Source organism: Rosa rugosa, chromosome 4 (assembly GCF_958449725.1).
Source record: "Rosa rugosa chromosome 4, drRosRugo1.1, whole genome shotgun sequence".
NCBI classification, from domain to species: Eukaryota; Viridiplantae; Streptophyta; class Magnoliopsida; order Rosales; family Rosaceae; genus Rosa; species Rosa rugosa.
The window spans coordinates 48566600-48585647 of NC_084823.1; the positions used below are offsets into that span (position 1 = coordinate 48566600).

Here is a 19048-nt window from a genome sequence, read left to right on the forward strand (position 1 = left end):
CCAACTTTGCCAGAATAGCGCTCATCATGATTCATTAGCATGAAATTAGCAAGATTTTTAGAAGCCTAGGTTATTTTCAATCAGACTTATACATTGTATAGTTAAGCTAGATTTCTTCAATAATTAATAATTGATGGTTATTCTATTGAATGAGGGTCTTATAGAGAAGGAGGGTTAAGGAACAATGGACTTTGATCACATGTTACTTGCCTTGCTTTCAGGAGTATGAACAAGTACAAGATTAATGTATGTCTTCATATTCTTAGCCAGACTCTACATCTGAGAACAACAATGCATCTAAGCATGTTGAAGCTTAGAATCTTCCTTCCTTAATTCTTTCTCAGAAGCGATCATGTTAAGGAGTTATATATGCCATTTTCGGTGTTCATCATGGTCAGAACACATGCTTAATTGACTCATAAATTTTAGACGTTCTCAATTTTGTAATTGTTCTTATCACAAGTTCAACTGAAGTTAGAATATTGAATAAAAGCAAGAGAGAATGATTTACAGTTTAAGATATCTAGCTGGTAATGTTTTTGATGTAAAGTCAACCTCTCCGAGAAGTTGTTTGCAAAAACCAAAACCCACAAAACAGAACCAAAACTGAGAATAAAGGAGTTTTAGTAAATGGGAGGGATTTTGAAACTTGAATAGAGCAGCAAATTCTGACAATTTTCACTTGTCTGTTCTAACGATTTTCATCACGAGTTTTCCGCTCCATACTTTTTTACAAAGGACAAAAGGAACGTCTAAAGATAGTGATCCACGACTAAGGTTGATGAATTCCAAAGTATGCGCCAAAATTGGATATAAAACCATTTTTAGGCACTAGTTGTACATGTAGACCATACCACATTATGCTATCGAGAGCAATTCCACTACCCAGGAATCCGTGCAAGCGAGGCTAGTCACACTGGAAAATGTTGATCTTGTATACTCTTTAAATCACATGCGGGAACGGACTCTAGGCTTTCTCAACAAGAAAAAAAATTGTTCAAGACCATTTTCACAAAAAAACTATGGATTGTAACAGTTTTTTGGTCAAAATCGCATGTTCTTATCTTCTCAAAAAAAGTTTCTCAACCCTTAATCATGATTTTTAAGCAATTATGGAAATGATGGAACTTAGAAATTTGGACCTTTTTTTTTTTTTTTTTTTACGATTTTCCAAAGTTTAAAAATTGAAAAAAATCATTAAAAAAATTAGATTGAGATGTTTATGGTCTGTCACTTTGAATAGCTCCTAAAAATCATCTTTTACCAATGGTATTAAAAATTGTGTCAACAAGATTTAACATGTTTTGACATCATGGTATGACACTTATCCCCCAATGATACCTCTAAAGTATCAAACCACGGCATGGTCTTTATTTCTTAAAATTTTCAAAATCATATTTCACCATTGATGAAGCATGATTTTCAAAATGTGCTCCACTTAATGAACCTCCAAAATCACGACCCGATTTTATTACGAGTTTCTTAGTTTCCGTTTTTGAAAATACAAATATAATAATAAAAAAATTGTTTGATATTTTTCCGAACGGTCACTTGGAACAAGTCCTAAAAATCATAATTTATCAATGATGAGATTAGGTCACGGAGAATTTCCAATGAAAAAAGAGTGTTGACAAGGTTTGGCATGTTTTGACATTGCCACGACACGTTCAAATGTGTCAAACCAGTTGTAAAGCATGATTTTCAGGTCATGGAGAATTTGTTTGATATTTTTGCGAACGGTCACTCGGAATTAATAGGTCATAAAAATCATAGTTTACCAATGATGAGATTAGGTTATGGAGAATTTTCAATGAAAAAGGAGTGTTGACAAGGTTTGGCATGTTTTGACATTGCCACGACATGTCAAATATGTCAAACCAGTTGTAAAGCATGATTTTCAGGTCACAAAGAATTTGTTTGATATTTTTGCGAACGGTCACTCGGACGGAACAGGTCCTAAAAATCATAGTTTACCAATGATGAGATTAGGTCACGGAGAATTTCCAATGAAAAAATAGTTTTGACAAGGTTTGGCATGTTTTGACATTGCCATGGCACGTCCAAATGTGTCAAACCAGTTGTAAAGCATGATTTTTAGAATTTATTTCAAGTGACCGTGCTTAAAAATCTTGAAATTCATCGATCTTAGTCTTGCCTAATGGATCACTTAAAATGTTAGGAAATAGGCCAACAAACATTTTCAGAACATAATATATTGAGAACACTAACCTGAACAGAAATCATTTTAGTGAATTAATCCAATGTTTTGTCCATACTGATTGAAACATTAAAAATATGCACAACTAAATGGACTGGATCAATAGACTGCCAAGTGAATACTTCAGTATAACCCCCATTATACTAATCCTTTAAGATTGAAAGGCCTTCTCTGGCAACAGCAAGACATGCATGGTTGAGTTGAAGAAGACTTTTGTATAATTAATTTGGTTAAATTTTATCAAAAGGTTGACTTCAACCTGCTTAGACTTTTCAGTCCCATAGCTTTCATTATGTGGTCCTCTACAAGTGTGCTTTCAGATTGCAATTTGTAGCTCACTGTTCTAAAATTACAAACATGTGGAAACTTATCTAATAGAAGCTTGTTTGGTTTCTTATCTTAAACTGGGTATTCCATCTCCAAATTAATAGTCACTAGCTAGCTTATCCAAAGAAATGTGCTAATCATTCGTCAAATTTACCATGGATGAATGAGTATGCAATAAACTATTTCAAGGCCATGTACGATTGGTTTCAAATTCTGGTATTCCAAAACCTCCCATGAAGAATAGATGAAGTAATTAACAGCAATTACGATTAAGGCACTTGGGAAATGCAGAAGAGTAATGGAATTTATATTTACTGCAGAAATTATTCAACAGATTTACACATTTAGATTGTAGTAGCTTATTGCAGAAAGACCTCAAAGCCAAATGGACTTGCTGGTGAGGCAACAACATAAAACAAGAAGTTCCATAGCGAACGATAGGCATCCACAGAATACATTAACATAATTTGCCCTCAAGCAATGGATGATGGAGGGGCAGCAGTAACATGCTGTGACGTTGCTTTGTTTTTAACCGGTGAAGGTGGCGCTTTTGATGTAACCATTACTCTTAGGCTGCGCGTTGGCACTATTTTCTTGCTAACAAAGCCATTTTGGCCTCCAAAGTAACCTTCTTTTCTTCCAAGTATCTTCATCAAGCCATGTCTACAGTCAACATGCCATAAACTCTTCTCACCATCTTCAGCTAACATTAAGAAAATCACAGCAAACAGCAAAGGTCAATAGCTAACCAGAAAGTTTGATCCTTCAAACAATATTAAAGGCAGGAAATAAACCTCATGATATCTCTGCAACATTTACAAAACATAAAATCAAACCAAGTGAACATGGGGAGGGAAGGTATTATTACCATGAGAAAGTAAAGCAGAAGTTGCTGGTAAAAATCCCAGAAGAAGATATACAGCTACTAAAACTAAAACCATCTTCGCCGGAAAACCACTCATCTTGCAAAGCAGGAAACAAGAACTAGTAGAAACTTTTCGGTGTGAATGCTTTGTCTCCTAGGATACTGAAAACCCTGAAGCAAAATTTATAGATCCCCCGCTTAAGCTATATCGTGTTTAGTAATATTATAACTATTGTTTTCCTTTACTCTAATGAGTGTTTGGTAGAAGGAGGATTGTTTATGGTTAGGTTGAGGAAAATAAGAAAGTTGACTTCAACTTCAGAGATTACTTCCCTCACTTTCATGGAAGGCCGAAGGACTATTATATATACACAAATTTGATTTTGATTTTCCATGTACTAAATCTAGAGCTGACTAGTGAGAGTAGTGAAGAACTGAGGATTTCTAATAAGAGCCCTCATATTCATCTCATGACCTCCCCAGAACAGGACAGAATCATACTAAAAGAACTGGTAATTTATACAGCTGGTTCTGCATTTGATATGAAGTCAACCATTCCAACAAGTTGATAGCAAAAACCAAAAACCACAAAAAAGAACACCAAGTTGATAATGGACTTGGCTTCTCAGCCAAATCCATTATAGTTATAGCAGAGAAGCCAAATCCTAATGCGGCTAATAACATAGAGTTTTTCTGGCAAGGTGGAGGATATATATATTAGCACTAAAGGACTAAGGTTCTCAACCCTTGTGATGAATATAGCAGCTCATTTTGACAATTTACTTCCGTCTTTTTTTTTTTGGGGTGAAATGGATGTGTACGCATATGACATGATGAACTGTAATGGTCAAAACTTGGTATGAAACCACTGTTAGACTTATCTTCATAATCTCCTATCCACTGTAGGCCTCAGAAACAACATTAGAAGACCATGTTATACAATCAATGGATTGAAAATGTCAAGATGTTAGGAAATGGACTAATAATGTCTATCCTGATAGATTATGGTTTGTACTTTCGTTAATCTCTACAGCTCAACTGATTACAAAATTGACCAACAATATATATCAAGCCAAATACAGCAGATGTGAGGATAAAAATAACTCAGTCTGAGCAATATTTTGATTCAAACGGGAAAATATGCATAGCCACATGGTTAGCATCAATAGACTGCCTCATGACTACTTCAGTACACACCACAACACCAATCGTTTTAATCAAGGAACTAAAAGATACCAATTTAACTGCTCAACGGCATGCAGATATCAACATAACCAGCTAAAGAGCGCAGCAGCGCCTTCTTCCAAGCATCAAGATCTGGCAATCAGTAAGGGCAATACAAGTATATTCCTATCAATTCCCAAGGCTCAACACGTAAAGCTTGTCACTGAAAGCCCGATACTATAACCTTTGAAGTGTCTTCCATACCTACTTGCCCAAATTATCTGCGAGTCCTCTGCCTCTACACACTACTACCTACATTGACCACTATTCTCCTGCCTTTTTCTCAAAAATTTGGTGAGCATAACTACCTTGAAAAAAGAAATCCAAAATTCCTGAAAACGTGTCTCTAGTGCTAGCTTTAAATGCATTTCCAAAAGAATAATAAGCATGCATTTCCAAATAAGCATATCTGGGTGGGTATGGTCTTTCAAGTCTGAAAAGGCCAAAGTACTACTCTCTGGCAACAGCGAGATATGTACACTACGTATGCATATGCTTTAATTTAGATATTTTGAAAGGTTGATGCAACCTTAGACCATGCTCTATAGCTTTCATCACAAGCCCCTCAATAAGTAGTTTCACGTTTAACTTTGCAGCTATCCGTTGTACTTGAAGATATGGCAATTCATGTATAAGAAAGCTTCTTTATATTTATATATTTTTTTCTAGCCTCACATACTTCTTAAATTGAGTATATGGATAACCTGAGAAATAGCTTAGATTAGTATGATCGTGTGTCTGCTGAACATATATTATCTGTTATTCTAGTCTAAAACCCTGCATAATTCTATTGATAAAGAATAAGACACCCAGAATTTCAGAGATATAGTCTTTGGGTTAATACTTGTGAAAGTTGCAGATTAATTTGCATGTGTCGCATATACCACCTGCTATTCTATTCTAGACCCTGCATAATCCTATTGATAAACTAATACACCCAAATTGCAGAGATACAGTGTTTGGGTTGATCCTTGTAACACTGCAGAGATTAATGGATTCTATATACTGAAGAAAGTATTAAACAGATTTTACATACTTTTACTTCGGGAAAAACTACTTTCACTCAAGTAGATTATTGTATAGGACCCCGAAGCCAAATGGACTAGTAAATGAGCAACAAGTTGAAAATGAAAACTTGCCAAGGGAATTATCAACATCCGCAGAATACATAAACATAGTTACATAGATAGTCATTATGAAACAGATGAAGGAGGTACAGCATTACGCTGTGATCCTGGTTTACTACTAAAGGCCGCAGGTGGTGGGGATGGGGTTGTTCTTAGGCTGTGGGTGGGCTTTGTTTTCGTGCTAACACTGTCACCTTGACATCCAAAGTTACCTTCTCTTCTTCCAATTATCTTGCTCAAGCCATCTCTATAGGCAATATCCATAAACTCATCTCACCTCCTCACCCATAAGATAATCACAGCAAGCAACTAGTATTAATTGTCAGAATATTTCATTGATATCATACTTAAGGACAAAAAAAGTAAATTGTCACGATTTCTCTACAACTTATGTTAGATGGGAGAATGCAATTTCCAACAAAAGGTAAAGCATTGCGGGTGAGAAAGTCCTATTACCATGAGGAGATAATGCAGAAGTTGCAGGTAGAAAACCCACAAGAAGAGAAAATGCAACTACAGCTAAAACCAACTTTTTCGGATAACTACTCATCATGGAAGGCTTTTCAGTGTGAATGCTTTGATATGATGCTAGGATATTGAAAATAATGAAGAAAGATTTATAGATTGACTGCTTGAGCCAAATAATCGCTTGATTTTATTACTGTTCTGGTTTCATATAATGAGGGTCTAGTAGAAGGAGGATTGAGTTTTAGGAAAATAGGAGTTGACTTGGACTTCACATATTACATATTACTTCCCTTGCTTTCAGTGTGCCTTCACTATTATATAGACGTAATTTGACTTCGATTAAAGTGTAAGGTAGAGCTAATGAGTAGAAAAAAAATCCTCATATTCCTTGTCATGAGCTCTCCATCAATATACAGCTACTAAAACTAAAACCAACTTTGCCCGAAAAAGGCAAAGCAGGAAACAAGAACATACAGAAATTTTCAGTGTGAATGCTTTGTCTCCTAGGATACTGAAAACTCTGAAGCAAATTTATAGAGCTTAAGCTACATTGTGTTCAATTGTATTATAATTACTGTTTTCCTTTACTCTAATGAGTGTTTGGTTGAAGGAGGATTTTATGGTTAGGTTGAGGAAAATAAGAAGTTGACTTCGACTTCAGAGATTATTCCCCTTGCTTTCAGGGAAGGCATAAGGACAATAATATAGACAATTTTGACTTCGACTTCCAAGTGCTAAATCTAGAGCTAGCTAGTGAATATTGACCGAGGACTGGTAAAGAGCCCTTATATTCTTCACATGACCTCTCCATTAGAACAAGACAGAAGCGTACTAGAAAACTGGTAATTTAAACAGCTGGTTTTGTCTTTGATATGAAGTCAACCATTCCAACAAGTTGATAGTAAAAACCAAAAACCACAAAAAAGAACACCACGTTGATAATGCGGCTAATAATTTTTTGTGCTAGTGGGAGAATATATTAGCACTAAAGGACTGAGGTTCTAAAAGCTTGTGATGAATAGGCAGCTCAATTTGACAGATGGATCTTGAAGATGATGAATTCAAAGTAATGGTAAAAAATTGGTATAAAACCATTGTTAGACTTTTGCAGTATGCTCTGTTGTCTCTGTGCATTCTGCTTTGCTTGAACCGCATTAATTTGATCCGAAGTGATGGTAACCTCTTGAGTTGGCTGCTGGGCGAAAGAAAAGTCGAGGCAAACGAAGGTGCATAGTATTGTAGTCTTCGTAATCTCCTGTCCCACTTTGTAGGCCTCAAAATTCAGAACCAAGACTAGAAGACCATGCCATACAATCTACAATGAATGGATTGAAAAGCTCAAGTGGTTACGAAATTGACTAGTAACGTCTATCCTGGTAGACTATATAATGTTTTGATTATTCTCTACAACTCGAATGATTACGAAATTGACCAACAATATATATTAAGCCTAATACAGCACATGAGAAGATAAACAAAACTCGGTCTGAGCAATATTTGATTCAAACAGGAATATATGCAAAACTACAAGGATTAGCATCAGTAGACTGCCTCTTGAATACTTCAGTAAAGACCATAACACCAATCAATTCAATCAAGGAAGTAATACATACAAATTTAACCGCTAAATGGCATACACACATCAACATAGCCCGTTAAAGAGCACAAGAGCCTTCTTCTAAGTGTCAAGATCCGGCACATCATCAGTAACCAAGGCTCAACACAAAAAGCTTGTCAGTGAAACCTGATGCAATAGCCTTCAAAGCATCTTCCATACCTACCTTCCCATACATCTCTTTGTCCTCTGCCTCTACACAACTACTTCTAAATTCACTTCTATTATCCCGCCTTTACTCAAACACTCTGTGAGCATAACTACCTTGAGAAAACAAATTCCAACCCCTGAAAACCAACTCTAGTGCTAGCTCCGATGCATTTCCAATAGACTAATAAGTATGGTCTTTCAAGTCTGGAAAGGCCAAAGTTCTCTATGGCAATGGCGAGATTTACAGATTATGCATGCATGGTTGGAGTAAATAAAGAGTTTTGAATGCTTTGATTCGAAGTTTTCATGACATAATCCAGTCTTGATTGCATGCCCTTCAGCACGGGCTTTTTACGTTAAACTTTGCAGCTATCCATTGTACTTAAAAAGATACTTGTGGCAATTCCAGTACATAAAAAGCTTCTATATATATATCTTATACGCTTTTCTGGACTAATATATTATCTTAGATTGAGCATCTGTTTAACCTGAGAAGATATCCAACTCCCAAATCCATCGACTTGCCGATCCACAAACTCGGTATGTGTGTGTTTAACATATACTATCTGCTATTCTATTCTAAACCCGCATAATTTTACTGATGATGAATAATACCCTAAATTGCAAAGATATATTATCTGGGTTAATCCTTGTCAAAGTTGCCGAGATTAATCGTCTGTTTGTGCCTGTGGTGTCATATGCTACCTGCTTTGTACTGGCCCTGCATCATTCTATTGATAAAGAACAAGACACCCAAATTGCAGAGATATAATATTTGGGTTGATCCTTGTAGAATTGCAGAGATGGATGGATTATATATATACTAAAGAAAATATTCAATAGATTTACATACTTTTACTCTCAAGTCTCACTCATATGAGGAATTCAAACTATTTTCACTCAAGTAGCTTCTTGTCTAAAGACCACAGCCAAATGGACTTGCAAATGAGGCAACAAAGTCGAAATGAAAACTTCCCAAGGGAATGATCAACATCCGCAGAGTACATAAGACATACATAGCCATCATGAAACAGATGGAGGAGGTGCAGCATCACGCTGTGATCCTGCTTTACTTTTAAAGGGCGGAGGTGGTGGGGATAGGGTTGTTCTTAAACTACGGGTGGGCTTTGTTTTCATGCTAGCAATGTCACCTTGACATCCAAAGTTACCTTCTCTTCTTCCAGTTCTCTTCTTCAAGCCATCTCTACAGTCAATATGCCATAAGCTCATCTCACCCCCTTCACCCATAAGAAAATCACACCGAAAGTTTGATCAGTGAAAACATAATAGAGGCAAAAAAGAAAACCTCATAGTTTCTCTAGAACATATGTTAGACGAAGGTTGCAATTAAAATAAAGGGTAAAGCATGAATTAGACCAAGTCATGCTGGGGAAAGGAAGGCCTTATTACCATGAGAAAATACTGCAGAATTAACAGGTAGAAGACCCACGAGAAAATATGTAGCAACTACAGCTAAAACCAACTTCTTCGGAAAACCACTCATCATGGAAAGCAGGATTCAAGAAGTTGTAGAGCCTTTCAGTGTGAATGTTTTGTCATGATCCTAGGATATTGAAAACGATGAAGAAAGATTTATAGATTCACTACTTGAGCTGTATAAGTGCTTAAACTACTGTTTTGGTTTTTATTTAATGAGGGTTTGGTAAGGAGGATTATCTATTGTTAGGTTGAGGAAAATATGGAGTTGACTTCGACCTGAAGTATTATTTCCCTTGCTTTCATGGAAGGCACAGACACTAATATATAGACGCAATTTGACTTCAGTTTCCAACTTTCCACATACTAGGTGTACAGCTATCCTCACTTTCTTATTAGGACCTCTCCATCGGAACAAAATAGAAGCCTCCCACAAAAACTGGTGATTTAGGATATACAGCTGGATTCTGTCTTCGCTCTGAAGTCAACCGTTCCATCAAGTTGCTCAAAAAAAAACCAAAAACCACAAAAAGAATACCAAGTTGAGCATCTGGGTTAAAAAAGAGGAGATAAGAAACTAATGGATTCTCGGTCTCAAATTGAGCAGCTGATTTTGACAATGTATGCCCCTCTTCGTGAAATGGATAGGAAACATGAAGATTGATGAATCCCAAGGTAAGCATCAACTTTGGGTGTAAAACTAGTTTTCAACTACGACTTCTTAACCTCCTACCAACTCTGTAGGCCTTAACTTGGCTCCCCCACTTATATGGGTTGCACAACAGGTCTAAGATCCATCGCCAGCACTTGAAGAAGACAATGCCACACTATGCTATTGCAGGCTCTAAAATTCATATGATTAGCAAATAGGCTGCAATGTATTATATATCGAATTATCAATGTGGATTCAAACAGAAAAAATATGCCAACTACAAGGACTAGCATCAACAAACTGCCTAATGAACACTTCAGTAAACACACACACACACACACACCAGTCATTGAAACAAGCAAGTAAAGCGTACCGATTTAACCACTGAATGGCTTCCACATATCGACATAACCAGCTAGAGAAGGCGGCAGCGCCTTCTTCCAAGCCTCAACATCAGGCACATCACCAGTAAGAGCAATCGAACTATCTTCCTGCCGATTCCCAAGGCTCAATACAAAGAGCTTGTCACCGAAAACCTGATGCATAGCCTTCAAAGTGTCTTGCATAACTACTTTCCCATCTTTCTGCGAGTCCTCAGCCTCCACACAACTGCCTCCCACATTGACCATTACTCTCCCGCCTTTTCTCAAACACCTGGTGAGCATCTCCCAAGTATTTGGGTCTTGAAGCTCCGGGACCAAACTCCCTTGGGCAAACAAATCCACCAAAATTCCGGCAAACCCATCTTTCGACGAGGCTTTAAATGCGTCTCCGATGTGGATTACAAGCCTATCTGGGAACTGCCTTTCGAGCTTCGAAAGGCCAAAGTACTCTCTTGCCACAGCAACCACAGTTGGGTCAATCTCCCACCCATGAACCACCCCTTGCGGGTACAGCTCCAGAATGGACCGGGCGGCCGTACCAGCCCCAAACCCGAGAATTGCGAGGGGTCCGGGAGGCAAAATGGGCGGGAAGGTGGCGAAAACGTCGAAATAAGTGTTGGTGAGGTTCTTGAAGATATAAGAGATGCTGTGGATGTTTCCGGGGACGTCTAGAAGGAGAAGCCTTGAGCCGGCGAAAGGGTGGTCGGCTCTCCGGGAAACTTCGAGGACACGGATGTAATTGTACCTGGACTTGAACTTGGCGAGGATTTTGACATCCTCGGCGGGGATGCCGTCGTCCTGGGTTTTGGGTTGGGGGCTGGAACGATGGGTCTGCTGGCATTTGGGTGTTGATGGGTGGAAATGGATTGGCTTTGGAGGTGTTTTGGGACGGAAATGGAGGTTTGGGGTGGCGGGTTGGAGAGAGTTGGGGCAGTTTTGAAATGGGTAGCGAATCAACGGTCGAATTTGGAGAGGGTTTTGCAAGAGTGACATTTCTTATTGCTTTCTCTGTCTCTCGCTCTTTTGCAGAGAAAAAGGCAAAGACAATGAAAAGGGCGGGGGCTCCTAGACTTGTTTGATAAATAAATTTAAAAAAAAAAATGATAAGTAAAAAATAAAAAGAATATCAAAGCCAAAAAAATCAATCAATAGACGAATAGAAAGAAAATTGTGGCGCCAACATGATGACTAGAAAAGAAGTTAATCTTTGGTGATAACTAGAAGGGTTAACTCTGCACATTGTAAGTATTGATATTCATCTGTGAACCAAACCATAGGATGGGTTCTACACATTGTAATATCAAACAGAAGGGCTCAATAGAACAAGGGCACCACTCTCCTGACGATTAAACTGTGCCTACTCTAACATTATATGATGCCTTTCTAGAATATCTATGTGACTTGAATTGAGCTCTTGGCTTCACAAAACGTTTTACGGTATGGGGAAGACTTGTCTAGGTGATACAGGGGCATAAGATGAGAAGCTACAAAAATCCAATGCTAACAACACGGAGGATGATCTTCGTCTTCTTCCATTTCATCAGGAACATCCCTGTATTAACAATTACAAACCTTGGCATTAGATGAGGGGGATACAGACGAAATTAAATCTCACTTTATCAAAAGAACCATCATAAATAGACAACGTTTCGAAACTGCAAGTCCAAATTACGTGAAGACCTGCAGTCTATTTATTTTTCTACTGGATGACTGTATCAAACTGAATCTCCAAAAACCCGCGAAAAACTGAAGTTGAATAGCAGGACAAGAAACAAAAACAAAAGCACTTTATCTACAGTATGAAATACAGAACCCTAACCTCATCTCAGTTTTAACACCACGCAGACCAGCAGAATTGGAGTACTTCCAAGGCTTCTCATCATCATCATCAGGATCAGAATCATAGTCCACACCCTCCCAAATACGACGCTTTGGTCTGTGGTCCATGCGCTCTTCTGCCTACATCCACTCAAACCAGTAGTAAGGTTTAGAAACAAGGACAATGAAAACATGGAAAGAATCCAATTAATTTCTCACTAGTTACGAACCTCCTCTGGGACTTCTGTAGTTGGCGGTGTTGTCTGGAAGGGGACACTTGGTGCATGAGGTAATCTAGAGAGTTGCTCTAGCAGTGTATTCCTGGGGAAGATAATAATCAATAACAAAACTCGCACAATGAGTTGAAAAACAACAGCCCAGCATTCTCAAGATATGTTTCCAAGCTAAAGTTTCCTTTACATAATCCAAAAAGTTGCAAAATCTCGAGAAAGGAAACAGAAGCACAAATATGGAATTGCTACAAGAAAAAAGGTGCAAACACCATATGTAAAAAGAGATGACATGGTGAGTTAAAAACAAATATCTAACTGGCCAAAGTAATTGTGTGAAGAGGGTAAGGAATTATGAAAACCAAAAGTTAAGAGATAAGCAAGGCAGGTAGTTTTTCAATGGAAAAACTAAGATTGCTTGTGAAGTGGGACATTAGTAGACCACAAACTCTGAGAGAATTCAAGGTTCCATTGCAGAATATTATCAAATTCTGAGAACTATTTAGCACAAACATTATCTAAGTTACCCTCCAATAGTTCCAAATTACTTAGGATAAGCTATTTCCAGTTTGCAATATATTATGATTATTCTAAAGTTCAGAACCATAGGATTTTTACCACAAACATTTATAAATTAATGCATATTTGACATGTAGATCTTTAATTATCTTTTGCAAGTCTATCAATAAATATTTGGATGAATTTCATATTCTGGCATCATTAATCACCAATTAAAAATGAAAATTTGAAGTAAACAGCACCATAATACAGTCACTACCACCAAGTCACCAGCTGTAATATGTAATGGATCAAACTCACCTTATGTTCTCCATTTCTTTGGGTGAGTTGAGGTTCTCCATGTTGCATGTGTCGACATGAAGAGTGTAATCTGGGCCAAAATACTCGTAGTATTCATTGTAAGGCAATTTATTCTCTGGCTCCACCCCAACAGCAACTGCTGTCTGTTACAAACAGATGCACACTCATATTAACAACTCATCACATACATAGATTGCAAAAAGAATTAAATCAAAAACAAGATGTTATGTTGGTGTCAAAATGAAAAGAGAATAAGTGAGATAAACCTCATAGCACCAGCAACGAGCAACATTCCTGATTGTATATCCTCCGCCGCCCAAAACCATCAAAGGAACATTGAAAGATCGAAGATAGCGGAGACAATCGGCATGACCTTTGACAGATAAGTTGAAGCACCCCAACCGATCACCAGATAGGGAATCCGCTCCACACTGAAGAACAACTGCATCTGGCTGATACATCTCCATAACCTTTTGGATGAGGGGCCTAAACAGACTGCGAAAACTCTCATCATCCATGCCATCATTCAGCGGGACATTCAAGGCATAATTTTTCCCAGGCCCTGCACCGACATCCTTGATATGCCCAGTCCCTGGAAAGAAATCGCCAAACTTATGGAAGGACACAGTCATTACCCTGTCGGTAGTGTAAAATGCCTCCTCAACTCCATCTCCGTGGTGAACGTCAATGTCTACATAAAGAACACGCTGTGCAGCAAGAATTACCAGATCCATAAGCAATTCAATAAACAATCAAACTAACGATGACATTTGATACAAGATGAACAGAACACAGGTCGACACTTTGAACCATACGTATAGAGTATCATCGGGGTAGAAATATATAAACACTTTCACCAGTAGCTAACAGTCATTCAAAAGTTTATCATATTCAACATTAGTGACCCCAAATTACTTGCTAGTGATTAAAGGCAAGGGAGCATACAGCAACTAAGAAATTGCATAGCTCAGTACCAAAAATGCCTCCAAACTCAGTAAATGTCTCACAGTAACAAGCAGCTAGCATTTTTACTTAACAAGTACAGCAGAAACCAAAGAGCACCATTCCCACACCATAATTACTTTTCTATTATCAGACCAAAAAAAAAAAAAAAAATCACAATTACTCAACACAGAATAGATATACTTTCACAGGTAAATATCATTTCATTCCTATTTTCATCTGATTCAACTTTTCTAACCCCACATTATGTGCTCCTAACTCGAAAATCACCAAATGCAGCTAGCATAGTAAAATCCAAAAAGCATAATTACTTTTCTATAATCAGACCGAAGCAAAATCACTCAGTGCAAGTAAACAAACTACTCCACACAGAAAAATCAACCTAAAAAAACCTATGATAAACAACTAGAGTTAAGAGAATAGTGACTATCACCCTATGAACCTTGAGCAGCTCAAGAATCCCGAGCACAATGTCGTTCACGTAACAAAACCCTGAGGCCTCAGCTTTCTTGGCATGGTGAAGCCCACCGGCCCAATTGATGGCAATATCGCAGTCCCTCCGGTTCAGCTTGACGGCGGCGCCAATAGAGCCACCGGAGGAGGCCTGGCAGAAGCCAAAGAGGCCGTCGAAGACGGGGCAGTCCTCGCCGACGTTGAAGCGCTTGAGGTGGCGGGCGTGGACGGCGTCGGAGAGGGTTTCGGGGGAGACGGAGGCGAGGAAGTCGACGTAGTCGTCGGAGTGGAATTTTCTAATGTCGGAGGGGGCGGCGGGGAAGGGGCGGTTGATCTCCATGCGGCGGTGGAGGCCGTAGTGGACGATCAGGTTGTGGGCCATGCGGATGCGGTGGGGCTTCATCGGGTGGCCTTGGCCGTAGTAGTAGTCGCCGACGGTGGGCTCGTAGAAGTAGCTCACGCGCCGCTTCGTTCCGTCGGGGCCTGACGGCAGCGAAGCTCCGCTCGAGTCCATCGTCTCTCTCTCTCTCTCTCTCGCTTTCGCTTTCGCTTTGCTCCTGGTCTATTACTTGGTCTTGGGGCCTTTAGCCTACTGGCCACGAGCCTACGACGAGTCGTAATTTCTTTGGGTGGATTTTCGGGTCGGGTGTAAGAAGAACGGGTTGGACGTGTCTTTTTGGGTCTCTTTGCAACTTTTCGTTGGGCTAAGTTTATTACCTGGTGTTTGGCCCAATATAACTGCAAATGTTAAGGCCTAGTTGAACAAACTCGCAAACTCAATGTTGTGTACTAAATCTGATGTTGAAAATGGATGAGTTATTGATAGACAGACTTTAAGTAAACACTAGCTTCTTGATATGCGCTACGATATGCATATTATGGACCTGAAGCTACTAACATGCTTTTAAGCATGATAATCTACACCCACACGAAGCAATACGGTAAAATATTATTGTTAAATTCAAAGTTACAGAATTAGATTGAAGTGTCATTTCTCTGTTTCATGTAACACAACTTAACCATTTGATCAACTCATCTGTCATGCGCACTTTGGTGAGTATAACAACCACATTAGCAACATCAATTTCATATAATTATTAGAATTAGAATGTGAAATATTGATTGATCCTATTTCAAGTATACCGTGCAAAAAGTGTTACCTTGAGGGTCACTAGGATAAAATGAGCACCTGGGTCTTGCATTTTTGCTCTGCACACAAATCCCTTTTGAGCAAGTCTTGTATGTTTATCATATCACGGCGTGATAAAATAAAATGGTTTTTGCTACTTGACACTTACTATCAACAACCTAATAGGTACACTAATGTGATGCGAGATTTTGGAGGATACTAATTGTAACAAGAGAACTGCCGTGTCTTATTACACGAGAAATGTAAAAGTTGATTTATGCAAGGATCATAAGCTAAACCAACCCTGCCAACATAACCAACCCTGCAAGTGGCCTAGTGGTTCTTGTCTAGTTGGGTGTGCTCCCCAACCTAGGTTCGAACCCCGAAGCTGTCAAAGTGGCCAGGCACTGTGCTGCAATGCACAGTTGGAGCATTTCACATGCGCCGAAGGGGTTTATCTTGGGCCTAGGAAGCCTTTGGGTTCCCCTTGACAAAGTCAAAAAAAAAAAAAACATAATTAAAAAGGAAGCTATAAATTCCTAATAGACTTAACAGAACTTATATACATTCTACCCAAATTACTTAAAAAGGAAGCTATAAATTCCTAATAGACTTAACAGAACTTATTTACATTCTACCCAAATTACTGGCAAATAAAATCCCCTTTGTAAATTATCAAAATAAATATTTGAATTCTTGTGCTTCGTTCTGGAGCCATAAAGAGTATCACCTATAAATAGTAGCTACAAACAAGGTACGTAAGGAAATAATTATGTATTCATTCATTGGAAATATTCACATGTGACTGCTATTGAAGTTAGCTTATAGATCGTCATTGAATATAACAAAAGTATACCGCATTCAGTATAACATGAAAATTTCAAATAATTATAATTGTAATTATAGCAACCCAAAATATCATTTTGTTTCCAACACTCATTAACCTACTTGAGCGGTAATTGCCAATTTCATAATGACGTGGAACATATAGTGGATTTTTTTTTTTTTTTTTTTTGTCAATGAGTTTAAAAATGTAGTTTAAGGCTAAATACATCTTTGGCAGACTTTCTATCTTAGCTCATTAACTATTTTAGAGAGTATGTTTAGTTTTTATCAATTCTAGTAGCTGCACCAAACTCTTAAGTAGCTTTCTAGTTTAACTACCTCGCTCCTAAATATAGAGAGCTAGAAGCTCTCTATTCTTTTATTAATTTAAAACATTTCTTTCAAGCCATTTTGTGTAATTTATATAGACATTTAGACTATTTTTTCTTCATTCAATAAATAATATAAATTCAAATCTTTCTAAAATAGAGAAAACTGATGCATACGTATTTCTAAAGTAATTTGCTAAAATGACTTTTTAGCTACTTTGGTTAAAATTTGACTAAAAAATTGTTAGTATTACTAAAGTTGCTCTAATGTTTATTCAACACTATAATTTGTTGTTCAAATTTTGAGGAAAATGAACAAAATTAGCGATATCTTGTAGTGCAAGACCATTTAGACCAAAAAGAATTATTTAATGCTTTCGTACATAAACTAAATTCAAGTATTTGGGGATATAGACCAACAATTCTATGTTTTTGTTTTCTTGTTCAAGCGCTTGGAGCACATTCAAAAAATTTGTTAGATTTTGGTATTTCTCAATTGGAACATATTCTAAAAATCATGTTTTCTCGGTGGTGAAATTAGAAGAGCATGTCAATTAGGCCTGGGACGGTTCGGGTTTGAAAAAAAAAAAAACAGGAACCGAAACCGAACCGAAGGGGATGTTTTCAGTTCGGGTTTGTCAAAATTTAAGGCTAGAACCGACATCAAACCGAACCGTTTTCAGTCGGGTCGGTTTTGTCGGTTATCGGTTCTAAACAAGGTGCCAGAAACTGCAAAAACAGTCAATTGCCAAAGTGCAAAACTGAAACATATTTATTCCAAATTGGGCAATTGAAACTCACTGTTTTTTACCATCAAAAGTACAGAAATCAGAAATGTATGAAACTGAAATTCACCCTTCTCTAGCTCATAAGTCATGAATGCCATCAATTGATCAAACTATCAAAGAATGAGAATAACTAAACTACTAAAGCACTGTGCTTATGTGCTACCCTTCTCTAGCAGCATATCTGCCATATCAAGCAAATGAGCAATTACATCAGTATCACACAATCAAGCAGCATATCAACTTATCAAGCAATAATCAAACTAGAACAATAACAAAGTGACAAACTGTCAAACTATGAAAGTGAATTGAAATAAAATGAGTAGTAGACTGTAGAGTACAGCAGCATTATTAAAGGCTGAAACAGAAATGAAATAAAGATAGCAAGCATTCAAGTGATTCAACAAGTTCAACAAATAATCAAACAATCAAGTTATGAAATAACAATGATAAAAATTCAAAAAATGCAGTAAACAATCAAACTATCAAACAACTTCTAGACTTCCACAATTCCACTTTCCTTTACATTCTTGATTCTTCCATAGTTCCAACTTCCAAACACAACCTACTGCAACTCAAACAAACAAACAAACAAACAAACTAGTAAGTTCACCAACTCACCAAGTCCAGAACTGATTATTTTAGTTCACTAACTCAAACAAAACAAAAACAATGAGCAAACCTGAGCTTATTTTATTTTTTTCACACTCGGAGTCTTTGACACTGATTTTGATGCATCACTACTCTTTGAAAGTTTGGAAGACTTTGTAGCCTTTCGGCTTTGTTGAGTGGCATGAGTTTCTTCAACTTCTACTGCTGCACCTGCATTGGCCTTCTCCAATCTCTTTCTCTCTTCTTCTGCTTGTTCTACATAAGCGCAAACAAACAAAGAACAGTTCACATTATAAGTCGTAAAGTTGCAAAAAGAAGCTAATCAAGCTATGTAATAACAGTTCACATTATTAAGTAAAAAATGCAAGTAATTAAGTTACTAACCTTTTTCAACATCCTCAAACCACCCCATTTCCTCAATGGTTGGAATATATTCTAACCCCATTATTGCATCAGATTTGAGCCAATTTTGGAGGCAGATTAGGGCTTCAACAGTTCGAGGAATTAATGAACTCCAATGAGGATCAATTACCCTCTTCCCTGTGCTGAAACTACTCTCACTAGCTACTGTTGAAACTTGGATTGCTAAAACATCCCTTGCCACAGCTTGCAAGTTAGG

At 37.7% G+C, this 19048-nt stretch overlaps 2 protein-coding genes across 6 annotated transcripts; both read right to left on the reverse strand.

Moving 5' to 3' along the window:
• Positions 1 to 2831: 2831 nt before the first annotated feature.
• On the reverse strand, positions 2832 to 11592 carry LOC133742972 (uncharacterized). 5 transcript variants are annotated; one of them, XR_009862847.1, is made up of 3 exons: positions 10457 to 11592; positions 3414 to 7544; positions 2832 to 3242 (listed from the first exon to the last, which is right to left on the reverse strand). XR_009862847.1 is itself a non-coding variant. In XM_062170704.1 (2 exons), the coding sequence occupies exon 1, from the start codon at positions 11457 to 11459 to the stop codon at positions 10461 to 10463; it is 999 nt and encodes a 332-aa protein (XP_062026688.1). In that variant the 5' UTR covers positions 11460 to 11592; the 3' UTR covers positions 2832 to 3248; positions 10457 to 10460. The 5 variants fall into 5 exon arrangements, 2 of the variants coding, with proteins under 2 accessions (XP_062026688.1, XP_062026687.1); XR_009862845.1 differs by having other exon boundaries at positions 2832 to 3248; XR_009862846.1 differs by lacking the exons at positions 2832 to 3242; positions 3414 to 7544 and adding exons at positions 7696 to 9232; positions 9405 to 10302.
• A 59-nt stretch (positions 11593 to 11651) lies between these two features.
• On the reverse strand, positions 11652 to 15320 carry LOC133742971 (histone deacetylase 6). The gene is made up of 6 exons (XM_062170702.1): positions 14730 to 15320; positions 13600 to 14040; positions 13334 to 13476; positions 12515 to 12605; positions 12286 to 12425; positions 11652 to 12018 (listed from the first exon to the last, which is right to left on the reverse strand). Exons 1-6 carry the CDS (start codon positions 15261 to 15263, stop codon positions 11967 to 11969), a joined length of 1401 nt encoding a protein of 466 aa, XP_062026686.1. The 5' UTR covers positions 15264 to 15320; the 3' UTR covers positions 11652 to 11966.
• Between the last annotated feature and the right edge of the window lie 3728 nt (positions 15321 to 19048).